This window comes from Ctenocephalides felis, unplaced genomic scaffold (genome assembly GCF_003426905.1).
Source record: "Ctenocephalides felis isolate EL2017-DRISC unplaced genomic scaffold, ASM342690v1 CF-g0.4_SCAFFOLD_01170, whole genome shotgun sequence".
In the NCBI taxonomy this organism is placed as follows: Eukaryota; Metazoa; Arthropoda; class Insecta; order Siphonaptera; family Pulicidae; genus Ctenocephalides; species Ctenocephalides felis.
In genome coordinates, this window is record NW_020537324.1 from 45,552,730 (window position 1) to 45,570,231 (window position 17,502).

Below are 17,502 nucleotides of genomic sequence, written 5' to 3' on the forward strand. Positions count from 1 at the left end.
ATCCCTTCTATAGTTTTCCTCACATCAGTAAATCTAATTCTTCTCTATTTGAGCAATAAATGGAAACTAAGCAAAAGGTTATATTTGTTTTAATTGTTACCGCACATATTTGTATATTCTTATTGTTGTTTATTGTTTCATATTCATCACAATCTATGTTGTTTTTGACGATGATGGCTGCTCCGCCGTATCCATCATCTCTATCTTTCCGAAAAATCTTATACCCCTTGATTTTGTATACTGCATTAGGACTGAACCATGTTTCGGAAAGGGCCGCTATCGAAATCTGATTATTGTATAAGAAATGTTCTATACTTTCTTTATTTGCTTTCAATGATCTGCAGTTTAATTGTAGTATTTTTAAATTCATTTTGGCTTATTTATATTGTGTATATTGTTTCTATTAATTTATTGTATTTCCTGTAGTTCTCTTATCTTTTTCCAATTTACTTATCACAATACTCAGTAATCTATTTATGGAAGAATCGTCAGATCTATTTATTATTTTAAATTGTGTAACTAACTGTTTAAGAATTTCGAGTGGATCATTTTCTTCTTTTCTTGATTCATTTCCTTCTTGATCCGTATCATCTTCCAACGTTTTAATCGGCCTTTTTCTACTAATTATTTCTCTATTACTTACCCTTTTAATCTCCGTCTCTTTATTTATATTATTATACTCAGATACTTTAGACGTACCTTGACCTCCTACCCTTGTTACATTTTTGACATGTGACCTTTTTGGTTTTCTAATCCATACTATGTCTTCTACTTCTGTATCCTTTTCTTCTTCTATTAATTTTGATAATTCGTTATATTTATTTTTATCACAGTAACTTTTTTCTAGTCCGTATTCATCCCTCCTTTTTTCTTTTATCGTCGGAAAATCTTTTTCCTTATCTATAGTGTAAGGGTTAAATTTAACAGCTCTTGAATATTTGTCATTTCGCAAAATATTCCTCGCCTCATGAAAAGCTATATTATGAGTCCCCATCAATTCATAAATACTTTTATGCCTTTTGAATTCAGGGCATTCAGTACTATTTGCAACGTGTTCCCCGGAGCATAAACAGCATTTTAAGTTTAAAATTTCAGTACAGGCTTCTATTCCATGTTGTTCTGAACATTTCGGACATCTTTTTTTACTTTTACATTGTTCTTTTATATGACCAAAGAACCAACAATTATGACACTGCACTACTTTTTTAATGTATGGGCTAACCCTACATTTGACTGAGTATATTGAAATTTTCTCCGGCAATTTGGAGCCCCTGAATGTTAATTTCACACATTGCGATTTATAATTGATGTTATTACCTCTTTTTGACTTTAAACATTTTATTTCCACCACTGGATAATCAGATTCTATAACTTCCATTATTTCGTCTTCCGATAAATTAATATCAACATCAAATATTATCCCCTGTCTTACTACTAGATATTTAGGAATGTAGGTCCTGAGATTATTCATCTTGAAAAATTCATCTTCCAGTAAACTATTGGCTATTTCTGCATTTTTAATTACTAGTTTTATTTTGTTTTTTCCAATTTGTACAATTTCTGATAATTCTGTCTTCAAGTTTGGAACTGATTTATATAACATCCTTCCAATTGCCATATGATGTAACCTTCCAATATTTTTATTTATTGATTCCACATATATATGATATGGTCCTTTATCGTATTCTTCAAATCGTATTTTATTGTTTCGAGCATAGTTACTAGACTTTACTTCATTCATCTCAACCATTTCTTCACTAACCATGTTATTGTTAATAGAATTTGATTCATTCTGATTAACATTTTCTTCATTATTTGCATTAGGTACACTATCAGCTTCTTCTTTTGCTTTATCATTACTACTGCGTTGAATAGCCTTTACATTTTTATTTATTGTATCATTACTTTTCTGAACTTCAACTTTTGAATTGACTCCACTATCTAATCTTTTGACTTTGTTATTTTTTGCACTAGTCACCTTTTTAATGAATTTCATTGTCCTGTTAATTTTGTTTTCTTTATTACTATTTACATAATTAGAATTCCTTGGCTTTGTTTCTTTTTTATTAACTTTTGTGGGATTAGTTTTATTAATTCCATTCTTGTTTATATTAGATTTACTATCTAAATTGTGAATACTTTCACAACTACTTAAATCTATTTCTTGATCATCTATACTATAATCCATACTACTTTCATTGTTAAAATCTTCAAGGTCATTTAGCACATGCATTGCACCTGCAATGGTTGCGCCTAAATCTGAATGTTGTGTAATGCCTTTATCAGGCGGCCGTCCGCCCTCGTGCCCGAACGGGCTCGACTCCATTGTTTGTTTATCAGCTCACTATCACAACAGGTACAAGGTTTACTTTCACTAAACTTCAAAAAAATATATATTTATTTCGAACGATGTGTACGCTACGAATGCTCACGCAAGACTGTGATCAAAGACTTCAATACTCAAATAATATTTACAATTTTGGAAGATAAGAAAGCTCCAGTCTTGCGTGAGCATTCGTAGCGTACACATCGTTCGAAATAAATATATATTTTTTGAAGTTTAGTGAAAGTAAACCTTGTACCTGTTGTGATAGTGAGCTGATAAACAAACAATGGAGTCGAGCCCGTTCGGGCACGAGGGCGGACGGCCGCCTGATAAAGGCATTACACAACATTCAGATTTAGGCGCAACCATTGCAGGTGCAATGCATGTGCTAAATGACCTTGAAGATTTCAACAATGAAAGTAGTATGGATTATAGTATAGATGATCAAGAAATAGATTTAAGTAGTTGTGAAAGTATTCACAATTTAGATAGTAAATCTAATAAAAACAAGAATGGAATTAATAAAACTAATCCCACAAAAGTTAATAAAAAAGAAACAAAGCTAAGGAATTCTAATTATGTAAATAGTAATAAAGAAAACAAAATTAACAGGACAATGAAATTCATTAAAAAGGTGACTAGTGCAAAAAATAACAAAGTCAAAAGATTAGAAAGTGGAGTCAATTCAAAAGTTGAAGTTCAGAAAAGTAATGATACAATAAATAAAAATGTAAAGGCTATTCAACGCAGTAGTAATGATAAAGTAAAGGAAGAAGCTGATAGTGTACCTAATGCGAATAATGAAGAAAATGTTAATCAGAATGAATCAAATTCTATTAACAATAACATGGTTAGTGAAGAAACGGTTGAGATGAATGAAGTAAAGTCTAGTAACTATGCTCGAAACAATAAAATACGATTTGAAGAATACGATAAAGGACCATATCATATATATGTGGAATCAATAAATAAAAATATTGGAAGGTTACATCACATGGCAATTGGAAGGATGTTATATAAATCAGTTCCAAAATTGAAGACAGAATTATCAGAAATTGTACAAATTGGAAAAAACAAAATAAAACTAGTAATTAAAAATGCAGAAATAGCCAATAGTTTACTGGAAGATGAATTTTTCAAGATGCATAATCTCAGGACCTACATTCCTAAATATCTAGTAGTAAGACAGGGGATAATATTTGATGTTGATATTAATTTATCGGAAGACGAAATAATGGAAGTTATAGAATCTGATTATCCAGTGGTGGAAGTAAAATGTTTAAAGTCAAAAAGAGGTAATAACATCAATTATAAATCGCAATGTGTGAAATTAACATTCAGGGGCTCCAAATTGCCGGAGAAAATTTCAATATATTCAGTCAAATGTAGGGTTAGCCCATACATTAAAAAAGTAGTGCAGTGTCATAATTGTTGGTTCTTTGGTCATATAAAAGAACAATGTAAAAGTAAAAAAAGATGTCCGAAATGTTCAGAACAACATGGAATAGAAGCCTGTACTGAAATTTTAAACTTAAAATGCTGTTTATGCTCCGGGGAACACGTTGCAAATAGTACTGAATGCCCTGAATTCAAAAGGCATAAAAGTATTTATGAATTGATGGGGACTCATAATATAGCTTTTCATGAGGCGAGGAATATTTTGCGAAATGACAAATATTCAAGAGCTGTTAAATTTAACCCTTACACTATAGATAAGGAAAAAGATTTTCCGACGATAAAAGAAAAAAGGAGGGATGAATACGGACTAGAAAAAAGTTACTGTGATAAAAATAAATATAACGAATTATCAAAATTAATAGAAGAAGAAAAGGATACAGAAGAAGAAGACAAAGTATGGATTAGAAAACCAAAAAGGTCTCATGTCAAAAATGTAAGGGTAGGAGGTCAAGGTACGTCTAAAGTATCTAAGTATAATAATATAAATAAAGAGACGGATATTAAAAGGGTAAGTAATAGAGAAATAATTAGTAGAAAAAGGCCGATTAAAACGTTGGAAGATGATACGGATCAAGAAGGAAATGAATCAAGAAAAGAAGAAAATGATCCACTCGAAATTCTTAAACAGTTAGTTACACAAATTAAAATAATAAATAGATCTGACGATTCTTCCATAAATAGATTACTGAGTATTGTGATAAGTAAATTGGAAAAAGATAAGAGAACTACAGGAAGTACAATAAAATATTAGAAACAATATACACAATATAAATAAGCCAAAATGAACTTAAAAATACTACAATTAAACTGCAGATCATTGAAAGCAAATAAAGAAAGTATAGAACATTTCTTATACAATAATCAGATTTCGATAGCGGCCCTTTCCGAAACATGGTTCAGTCCTAATGCAGTATACAAAATCAAGGGGTATAAGATTTTTCGGAAAGATAGAGATGATGGATACGGCGGAGCAGCCATCATCGTCAAAAACAACATAGATTGTGATGAATATGAAACAATAAACAACAATAAGAATATACAAATATGTGCGGTAACAATTAAAACAAATATAACCTTTTGCTTAGTTTCCATTTATTGCTCAAATAGAGAAGAATTAGATTTTACTGATGTGAGGAAAACTATAGAAGGGATCCATTCAAAAACATTGATCGTTGGAGATTTCAACAGCCATCACTTTGCATGGGGAAGTATGGCGAACAACACATCAGGGATAAAATTACAAGAAATCATAGAAGATCATTCATTAATAATCCTCAACAACGGCAAACCCACAACAATCGAGACAAGAAACAAAAAAGCGACGAATATAGATTTATCTTTATGCTCCAGCAATCTCACAGATTATATCAGATGGGAAATACTCGAAGAATCTCTTGGATCTGACCACTTACCAATTATAATACATATTTACACAAATGCAATTTCTAACATCAAAATCTTCCCTACAAAAAAATGGAATACCAATCAAGCCAATTGGAAAGGATATGGCGAAGAAATTTCAAAAACTCTCCAAAACTCCAACGTACCTAATACAGGAAAACAAAAATATGAATTTCTAATGAATTGTATAGATCACGCTGCAGAGAAAAACATAAAGAAATGCAAAGTGATAATTAGCTCAACCTTCAAACCAGCAGCATGGTGGGATCAAGAATGTGATATTATGGTAAACGCAAGAAAAGACGCATTTAAACAAATGCGCAGAAAATTTAATTATGATAATTTTATCCTATACCAAAAAATAAATGCACAAACCAAGAGATTTTTAAAGAATAAGAAAATACAAAAATGGGCGGAATACACAAGTTCAATTAACAAAAACACAAATCCGGCTACAATTTGGAGGAAAATCAAAATATTCAACAACAAAAACACAAATAGGAACATAAATCCAAATTTTACGGAAGAATGTGGACATCAAATATTACAAAATATAGCACCAGATTATGTCTGTAACAAACAAGATATATTTAGTAAGAATAATAATGAAGAAACAGAATTGATATCACCTTTCAAATATAATGAATTGGGAAGAGCCCTAAAAAACAGAAAAAACACGGCTCCAGGAAAGGATAACATTTCATATAATATGATCAATAATAGTCCAACTAATTTTAAAATGGAACTTTTAAATGTATTTAATAATATGATCACACACCACTGGATTCCTGAAAAATGGAAAGAAATAATTGTAGTACCAATAATTAAATCTAATAGAAACCCACAATCTATAGACTCTTATAGACCAATATCACTAATATCATGCGTAGCAAAGATTTTCGAACGAATGATAAAAGAAAGACTGGAATGGTACATTGAAAACAAGAACATACTCCATGATAACGTATTTGGTTTTAGAAGCGGAAGAGGAACAATAGATTTATTGAGTACCCTTACCACCGACATAAATATATCGAGGTCAAACAATGAATATATGTTGCTACTGTCAATAGATATTGACAAAGCCTATGAAAATGTAGACCATTATATTCTACAGAAAAAATTACGGAATATAAATATCCCAGAGAGTATAATTAAAATAATATTGGAATTGATATCACCAAGATATATTTACCTACGAACTAATGGAGATATGATCGGCCCTAGATCAGCATACAACGGGATCATACAAGGTTCCATTTTAAGCCCCACATTATTCAACATATATACTGCGGATTACCATAAGATACCTGATACAAGTGTTAAAAAATTACAATATGCCGACGACATTTGTTTATACATATCAAGACCATCAATAGAATCATGTATAACGCAAATGAACTATGCTATTAAAGAAAACATAAAATGGTTATCAAGCAATAATTTAAATATATCACCATCCAAAAGTTCAGCAACGATTTTCACTAGACACAGACTCCCCCAGAACATAGGTCACATAAGGGTTGGAACTCAAGATGTTATAATAAAAGACAACGTGAAAATACTAGGCATAACCTTTGACGCCAAAATGACATTTAAAAAGCATATACAAGAATTATCAAGAAAATGCGAAACAGGCATCAATATACTTCGTAAAATAACAAATACTAGATGGGGAGCACACCCAGAGACATGCCTTTTACTGTACCGAAATTTGATTAGAACTCAAATAGATTACGGATGCTTTATATATGGAACAACGTCAAAAACTGAACAATATAAACTTGATAAAATTCAATATTCCGCAATAAGAACATGCATAGGGGCATTTAGATCAACACCGACAAATGCGTTATTAACAGAAGCAGGAGAACCTCCTCTGAGCATAAGAAGAGAGATCCTAGCAAACAGATTCTTGATGAAAAAACTTAATGGATCATGTAAATTATTACCCGAACAGTTAGAAAAACTAGCAAGATTACATTACTCCACACGCTACTGGATAAACAAACCAGCTCCATCACTAATAAGTAGTTTTTATACAATTAAACCTCACGAAGAGAACATCATAATCAATGATAAAACTCCATATTACATTTACCCACCGCTAAACGACTACATTAAACCATACATCGATATAGATAAGAGCACAAATATAGCAAACACGGACATTTATATCCGTGAATTAGAACTTCATATCAACTCAAATTGGCCGGATTATTTGCAAATATATACGGATGGCTCTAAAACATCAGAGGGAACCGGATGTGCTATACATATTCCAAGAAACCATTACAGTAACAAAATAAGACTTCCAAACTATACATCCATATTTTCAGCGGAACTTATAGCGATATACACTGCAGTAAAATATGTGAATGACAATAATATTAACAAATCTTTGATACTAAGTGACAGCAAATCAAGTCTAACAGCCATAAAACACGCCAATAAACATTCAAATATAATAATATACAAAATTATAGAAATCATAAAGAAAATCAATACTGATGATAAATCCATGATTCTTCTTTGGATAAGGGGTCATTCTAATTTAAAAGGCAACGAGATGGCAGACAATCTAGCTAAAGAAGCGTGCACGAGCGGCGATCAATTTGCAAAAACGTCTGCGCTAGATTTAAAACATTTAATAAAACAACAAGGTTTGGAACTATGGCAGATGTCTCCCTCTGAAACTACAAAGGCAAAAGGATTCACATATGCACTGACGAGAGAGATTGTTTCACCAAACACATGGTTTAAAAACATAGAAGAAAGTCGAAATTTTATAACAGTAATCTGCAGATTGAGACTCGGACACTCCTACTGCAAATCGCATCTGAAGAGAATTGGTATCTTACAGGATCCAAAGTGTGACTGTGGAAGCCTAGAAACACTCGATCATTTATTTTGGGAATGTAATTTTTATCAGCAAGAAAGATCAAAATTATTTAAGAATTTACAAAACGTAAAGATTATTTTTCCCATCAATGTACAAATACTTATATCAAGTAATGACATACGGATATATAAATATTTATATAATTTTATAAGTAATAGCAAAATTAATTTATAGCATAATTATTATTATATAAGTACCAATGTATTGTATAGAACTGCTACAACTGTATAGATAATTGTAATGGCAAAATGATGTAAATCAGAAGCCAAAATAAATAAAAAAAAAAAAAAAAAAAAGATAAGAAAGAAGATTCTAATTTTCACTTACATACACATATGTTGAAAAAATTACACTAATACGGGAGTTATTTCAATTGGTATTAGCGTCGGGACTGGTGTAGATGCCATTCATAAAATAGTCAGAAATCATTAGGTAAAATATGAATTTTAGAGAGAATTCATCAAGGATTTACATTATTTTGGATTTATTCAGGATAAATCCATTGTTGTTACATAAAGAAATTACGAGAAGACAATGTACAAGGCAGGAACTTTCTATTCCAATTAACTTGTCGTATAGTTCCAACAAGAATTCAGAAAAAAATCAACTAAGTACAAGTACAAAACAGATTCCCTAAAAGAAACTATTCCAGATAATGCTTTAGAAAAATGATAGAGAAAACAAAATCAGCCAAAAACGTAAAAAATGCGTGTGCAGAAAATACACTCTAAGAAAAAAAATCGTGAAAAATTGGATAAAACAGTATAAAATGTAGAATTCGCATTATAAAATAAAAGAAATATATTGTATTTGTATTTATAAACTCTTAAACTAGCATTAACTCTTCATTCAATACTGAAAAATACCGATTTTGCATGACCGGTCATTTGACCGGTCGCGGTAGGAATAGCAAACATGAAATGTCGGTAGGAATAGTGTTAAGCTAGATATGAAATGTCGTTTTTCTATTTCATTCGAGATTGAATTGTTGTATTTGAAGCCATCTAGCAGCGAGGTGTTACATTTTATATGTTTCATGAAGTTTTATAGTGTCCATAATAAGCTATAAAATGTAATGAAATATATATAGAAATTTTAAAAATTATGAGCCACATTATTGAAGCAAATATTTTGATTGAAAAATCCAAGGTGATATAGTACGCTTTTACCGCGGATACTATACATATATTAAATCTTTTTGAATTCGTTATACTGTTTAAAAGACTGCAATTTCCATTACGTATACCTTATGCTATAAATCAGAAACGGTGAATTTTTGTGTGATAAATTTGGAAAATCGATGTTTTAGTCGTGAATAAACAAAAAAATATTTTTTTATACATCTACATCTACAGGTATGACTAAAAATATTGGATAACCCTTGGCAATAAAATAAATTGAGCTATTGGAAATGAATTTGTTCAATAAATTGGAGTGTATATTACTAATATACTATTTTATTGAACATATTTCAACATTTGTTTGTTTGATGGTTTTACGTGGCTGATTTGAATTTCACAGTATAATTAAAGAGTTAAGTGTGTGTTCTGAAACTCATCATTTTATTTAAAGCAGTTGTACATTTAAGACCACCCATCCATATTTACATTTAATACATCCATATTTACATTTGGGTATAGACTGTAGAGCAAAAACACATAAAAATTTTTAACTAATTGGTTACTTCAGTATAGGTTATTAAAAAATTTAACTTTTGAATTGTAGACAACGTCTGTCGGGTCTTCTAGTATAATATATATATATATATATATTATACTAGAAGAATATATATATATATATATATATATATATATATATATATATTATACTAGAATATATATATATATATATAAACACTGTTTGCCTCTGATGTGTCGCATGTCTGCCTAATATTAACGCATTTTGGTACGTTAATATCTTATATTGGACTAATCAATCAAATATTCTTGCTCCGACGATAATTATATTGACTAAATAATATATGCGTTATGTAAATAATTAAATATAGCGATATAGACGTTAAATGTCTTACAGTACAGAATTCTTATATGCTTGCTTATATAAAAGTCATTAACTTATATAATAGTACCTAAGTATGCAATAAATAAACCAGTAGTGTGATATTGTGCTTAATATCTGGAATTTTTCGATGACTAAATGAAAATAAATATTACATATAATACTCTACAAGAAAATTTCCAAAACCTTATCATTAAAAACTGAACATTTTGAAATAGGGTATGGCGGCGGGGCACAAAGGTCCAATTTGACTTTGAGCAATTAATTTGTGAAAACCAAACCAAATATATCACAACAAATAACACATATCAAACAACTATCTTACTATGTTCAGTAAAATTTCCAGCTTCATTGTAGAAATGATTTTTTGCTTTTCGCGAAATTATAGCTACATTAATCAACCGATACAAAATATAGAATTTATGGGTACATTTTTTACAGAGTAACTCTGTATATTACCTTGATTTGGTATTTTGTCAGAAATATTCATCAAAAGAGTTGGAATAACTAATTATTTAATTTATCTCTTGTAAAATTGCTTCTTTAACTTCATTTACTTTTTTATTTACATTTTTTATTGCTTACATCTTTGTCAGGGTAAATATTCAGTTGATAACCCACATGCCATGTAAGTTATTATAGTGGTTATAAAAATAACTGTTGAATATATCTTAGAATTAACAAAACATCTTATAAAACAATTAAATAACGTATAACTTAAAAAAATACTTATGTTATGGATTTCAAATATTGCTGTTTATCTATCGATGCAACGTCGTAACAATTAAGGCGATTGCTGGTTATACATCTTTTCCCTTTACTTGCTCTAGATATCGGTGGTAGACATTTTTACCCGTGTACCTTTAAGCCCTGCTCTACCCTAATATAAAAATTAAAACATTTGGAAGCATTACAAAGTATTATTCAAATAGTTCTATGAATGTCAATAAATGATTGTATAATTGGAGTCGTATTAATCGCTTGATTAATTTTTATACGAAACTAGCAAACCCGACGAACTCCGTTTTGCCACATCGTTCACTGTCTCCCGGGCTTTTCCTAGTATACAGCTTTGTCTTCCGCTTTTTAAACCACGTGTTTGTGATCATCAGATTGTTTCTGCGGTAAAAATCGATCAGCATATTTTCTCTGTCGTTCCTTCTGCCCAATCCGTATTTTCCGACTATCTTTTACTCTGATCCCTTTTCGACTACTGCATTAAAATCTTCCATAATCACCACGTTGACCTTTCCTTTGCCTTATAAATAAATATAGCAAACCCGACGAACACCGTTTCGCCACCAGATGGTTTCGTGAGAAAGATGAAGAAATTTTTTGTTTGTTTTATATTTGAAAAGGAAAAATTTGATTTTATTATACAACAGTAATGAATTTATTTCGATTACAGAAATGAAGTATTTTTTAGTTGAACTTCTCTAAGTAAATGAAAGTGAATCCGCAAATTATCCGTTTCATTGAAGTGCTCTTTGGTAAACCACATTTTTTGTTTTTTGGTCTGACGTTAACACAAACAAAGAGGATGGTTTTTCAACTCGTGAACAGCCAACGTATAACTGCCCATGTGAAAAACAATGATTTTCTAAATAATCTATTTGAAATTTATCCCGCAAACACTAAGCGATCAGCCTTGCGACTTGTTAGTTGTAAAACTTGTTAGCGAACGCAAGGCAAACTGGAAATTGCAATCGTTTGAAGTCAAACGGAAGACCAGTCGGAATCATTGGTATGTCACCGAATCGCCAGCAATTTTTGATTGAATGGTGAAATTCAGTGCGTGTACATCACTATTCTTTGCGGCAAGAATTGCTCGTTGACTTAATCAAGCATAATTCTGATAATTCTTACTAATGTCATTACTCGAATTTTCAACTACGGTGCGTAAAGTTCCAGCAATTTGCATTAAGGCACGATGCCACTAATTTTCTTGGCTATAAACCTTGCGGAGCCCGAGACCTTTCCAACGAATACAAAATTGTCGAAATCGGTTCGTGCGTTCTGGAGTTGAAAACCCGACTTATTTTTATATATATGTAGATTAATCAACGCGATTTGCAACCTATTATTTAGAAAATTATGGAAGAAACTAGAAAAGTTTTCTTTCTACACCTTCACCTACATGTACATATAACCAAATATTTACATACAAGTGAATGCATGCACATACATAAATGCATACACACACCAATTATCATGCCAAACTGATAAAAAGTTCAACATGTTTTGCCACCTAAAAAATGTCAAACTTATTTTTTATTTTAATTTTATTTGTACATATACCATGCACATTCGTATATTTACATAAATTGTATATATGTAAGGTTTACCATATGTGGCTTCGAATATCTTTGCTTTATATAACTCTGTTAAATCTAATAAAAGTAATAATTAATTATTACATATGTAAAGTTATAAAACAGAAATATTTTACAGTGTAACGAAGGTTTTTATGTAATCCTCCTTAAAGCCAGGTTTATTGTTTTATCGCTGTTGACTGTAGAAATTTACCAACGAATTACTAATTGAATTCATGTGTTACCACCATAAATTTATTAGCTTATTATGTATGTATTAAAATCAAACAACACATGTGTAGTGGCTTTGCCATATTTTAATTTGAAATTGAATTACATTTAACAAGAATTATAATTGAAATTGATATTTTAGAGTCATCAGAAGAAATGGCTTTACGTAATCGATTGCTTATTTTCCGTATTCATCGTTGGATCCTTGGTGGTTGTCGTGTGGAGGGGAGCTTGGGTGATATTGGACAATATTATATTTCCAGATGATCCATCGCTTAGTGCTCTGGCTTCACTTGTGAGTATTTATTTATAATAATTGACTTCCCAAAGGAAAAGTTTGTTTTCATCAAAAAATCTGATTTGCAAATTTTATGTTTTCTCGATGATTTGAGCCATTCTGAATCGAATGAGGCCAAATTAAGAAAAAGTATGTGTGTGTGTATATGAGAACAGTTTTTTGACTTTAAATCGTCTTTTTCTCAAAAACGGCAAAACCGATTTAGAAAATTTGAAAGTCATTCGATGTAACTTGATGAGGACTATCGTTTATCAGTTTTGCACGACGATCGGCCAAGCCGTTTCTTTGTAAATAGCAGAAAAGTGAAAATGTTTCTTGTCCACGTTTTAGCCGACAATTCTGAATCGATTTTGAAAATTCTAAAACCGTTTGAAAGATACTGGTTGGAAGTCGACCTGATAAGTTCTTGGCAAAGAGTCGATGGCACAATTTCTTGTAATTAACTGTTGAATTTTTTTTTGGCGATTTTTATGATTTTTTTGTCTATAGATACCATGGTCTTATAAATCATACTAAAATATTATGGCCTCACGGCAAGTCGTTTAATTTTAAAAATTTGTTAAAGTTTGAAAAAACTAGTAGCGTTTTTTTGGCGTTTGTCAAATTTAGGCCTTCCATCGTTTGCTCAAAAACGCCTGAACCGATTTCAAAAACTTAAAATTATTCGATGTATTTTGATGAGGACTATCGTTTCTCAGTTTCGTGCGACGATCGGCCGGGCTGTTTCTTTGAAACTTGTAAAAAAGTGTAAAACCCTTCATCCACGTTTTGAATTGATTTAAAAAAAATCAAAAACTGTTCAAAATTTATTGGTTGAGAATGATACTGATTAGTTCTAGGTAAAGATCTATCGAACCTGTAATTCACTGTTTGCCGATTTTTATGAAACTTTTTTGACAATAGATATCATGGTCTTATAGAACATACTGAAATATTGCGGCGCTACTAAAAATATTAATTTTAAAAATTTATCAAAGTTTGAAAAATATAAGATTAGAAAAATTTAAAAACCATTCTGAGTAGCTTGATAAATACTATTGTTTCTCACATTTGGGCGACGATCATCCGAGCTGTTTCTTTGTAATTGGCAGAAAGTGAAAAATTTGTTTACGTTTTAGCCAAAAATTCTGAATCGATTTTAAGAAAACAGAAAAATATTCAAAATATATTTTTTGGGAATCGTGACGTTGAATGAATTTTTTTCGAAGAAACTTTTTATGTTCATAGATATCATGATCATGATCCTAAAGTACATACTAAAATATTACGTCCCTACGATAAGTAGTTTAATTTTAAAAATTCATCGATGTTTAAAAATATTATGGTCAAAATTTGTGTCAATAGTTGCTTTTTAGACGTGATAAGTCAATCAAGTCAATTAGATATGACTTTGCAATTATCAAAAAAAGGAAATGAACAGTCTGTAAAACTTCTCTAGTTTTATAAAAAATGTAACCATTTATTTAAATCATTAAGTAATACCTAGAACTTCGGACATGATACATTTAATTGCACCAGCATTTATTATAGAAGATGCTTAATCTTTAAAAAAATAATTTATTCAGGTTTTTAAAGAAAATGTATCCACGTTTTTCGTGAATTTTAACATTTAACGATAAAGTTCATGTACTAAACAGTCTTTCGAAAATTGTTTGATTTAAATAAATCAATTTTAAAGCAATAAGCTACAATTTTAAGACATTCAAGCACACTTGTCTGTGCACTACAGGGGAAAGTCCCGTAACGCCGGACGGCTCCTAGCGCCGGACACTTTATTCAACACTTATTATTAAAGCGAGTATAAATGTTTTAATTTCAAAATACAAGTAAAAGGGGCGCGGGGGGCACATAGGTGCAAGATCACGCGCCAAGCCCCCCTGTGACGCAAACAGCCACGGCGGGAGCAACCGTCTGCTATTTTTGGGGCAAAATCATGGAGGCACCTAAATATCAATGGAAGTAATTCTAATGTATTTATGCATTCACATTTGTGTGGTATGCAAATATAAAAGTAGTATTGATTGTAATCCGTAAAACGGTAAAATATTATTAGATCTTTTACACAAATTTTACATAATTTTAGTTGCGTTTTTGATAATTTAGTTTGATTTCTAACTTTGTTATCTAACATAAGTCATAATTTAATAAACATTTCGTAAAATATTTTTTGATTTATTTATGAATAACCTTAAGTGTCCGTCACTAGGGGACTTTCCCCTAATTAATATAATTACAGATATTATAAATGTATTTGAGAGATATCAATTAGAATTCGACATGTTTTGACACTAACCTTACTAACTTTTTATGACTTTTGGTGTTATTTTCTAAATAACGCATGTAGGGTTCGTTAGTAATAGACTAGTAGAATAGTAATGATTCAAAGTAATACGAACATGTTTTGATACGACGCAGCGTGCAATAAATTTCCAATAACCGTTAATGTACTTTTCCTCATATTATGATAAGTTTCTATGAGATAATGAATTTCTTAAGTAATTTGTGTCAAATGTTAGTGTAAATAAGAGCAAAGGTTTAGATATTTCATAATCACTATACGTATCATATAATCTAAATAAATCAAAAATATTTATTGGAAAATAGTCGTCAAATTGACACTTTCAATTTTGTTTTTTTTTCTTGATTTGTTGAAAATGATCTTCATATTAATTTTATTTTGTATAATTGTTCTTCAAAGGTATTTTATAATCATACTTATAATTTATGTTTCATATATGGTATAATAAAATGTTAAATTTAAAAGGCTACAAAACAGCACTAATATGGTGCGGAAAACTAGGGGCTTTTGGAATTTTGTATAAGATCCTATTGCCTGTTATTAGAAGTTCATTTTACGGCAAATTGTTATAGTTTTTTCTTTTACAAAAATTTGAAAAATGTAAACGAATAGAATGTGAAGACTGTGATAGTGTAATTTTGTCAAGGCAAATTTCATGCACTTCTCGATACGTTTAAATAATCGACTTCTCAATTAGAAATGAGATTTTGATCAAATTTTTAACTTTCTTTAAAAAACTTATCAATGAGATTTCCTTATAACACTATATGCAATTCTATTAATTAAAATTAATTTATTTAACACATTTCAATTTACTTCGTAATAAAATATTTTATTTAAGGTGAACATTACAAAAATAGAGAAGAAACTAGTGGTGCATCGTGCCCTAAGGCAAATGGCTGCAACTTATCTTTTTTTTGTGTTTCCCAAAAATTTTTTTCACAGGCAAAATGTTTTTTGAATCATTTAAATCGGATGCTTTGTTCTCTTAAAAACAGCCATTTTTAAACTTGTAGCTTCTTGTCTCTAAAACGGCTGAGCCTGTCTTTGCCAAAAACTATTAATTAATTTAATTACAATCATCAGTCACACTTAGGACATTCAGTAATTATTTTTGACTTTTTATTATATGGATTTTTGAATGGATGGCAACTCAGTAGTTGTCGAATTCAATTATGACTAATTAACTATACTCGAAGTATTTGTTGACTTTTTTAATTTCCCGTAGGGTAAGTTATAGTAGTCGCAAAAAAATTGAAAATGAAATTTTTTGCATATCTTGACGTTTGAGGGGTTTCTGAACATTTTGACATACCTTAGAAAAAATTGATGTATGTGTGTGTGTGTGTGTGTCTGCAACAAACTTTCGTCGACGATTTCGGGAACACGGCTCAACCGATTGTAATGATTCAAAAAACATTCGATTCCTATTGACAAGGAGACGGGCTAATTTATTTTTGGCAAATGCAGGTCTAGTCGTTTCGAAGAAACAGGGCAAAAAGTGCCAAAAACGGTAACTCAGTTTTTAAGAGAACAGAGCGTCTTTTAATTTTAATAACTCAAAAAACATTTTACTTATATTGACAAGATGAACAACTGATTAAATTTTCATGGAGGCAGGTCTAGCGGTTTCGGAGATCTAGTAAAAAAAGTAAAAAAAATGACATTTGGCAATCGAAAATGGTCATTAGTCATATGCACATCAAACTCTCAGATATTATATGGCGATTTCAATAATGTGTATTAATTTTGTTAACATTTCTATGGGTTCCGTAACATCGTTTGTCCGGCGACGAGGCGCTTACGCGCTTCGATAGTGCGCCTCTAATGCAGTGCAGTGCGATTGCTTTGAAAAAAAGTTCAAAGTTTCCAAAATATTTCAAAATAAAAAAAACATTTTTCTTCAGAAGTTTTTTTCTTCCAAAAAGACAATTTTTTTCAAAAATTTTAAATTTCTCAAAAATCTAATTTTTTGAAAGTTTTAAAAACAAATTTTCTTTTTTAAAAAATTAATTTTTGGTACGGAAAGTTCCAGCAATTTGCCTTAAGGCACGATGCCATACACTAATAGTTATTATATATATGCAATTATGCAACTAACCTCAAGTGGAAATTTAACATCTAAGTTGCCTGACGTCGGGCTTTGACGGTAGCTGGAGTCGAACCAGCAAACCTGGAACTATATAATAACTACATCTCCTTATCATTACGAATTAAATGTTTTTTTTTAATTATTCAAATCGGATGCTCTGTTCT

At 30.5% G+C, this 17,502-nt stretch overlaps 1 protein-coding gene across 2 annotated transcripts in view; it reads left to right on the forward strand.

The window, feature by feature from the left end:
- LOC113365685 overlaps positions 1-17,502 on the forward strand; it is a 48,011-nt gene that overhangs the window by 15,741 nt on the left and 14,768 nt on the right. For both annotated transcript variants that reach the window (XM_026607199.1, XM_026607200.1), the window contains exon 3: positions 12,792-12,944. In XM_026607199.1, the coding sequence (XP_026462984.1) occupies positions 12,792-12,944 (153 nt within the window). The remainder of the gene's footprint in view (positions 1-12,791; positions 12,945-17,502) is intronic.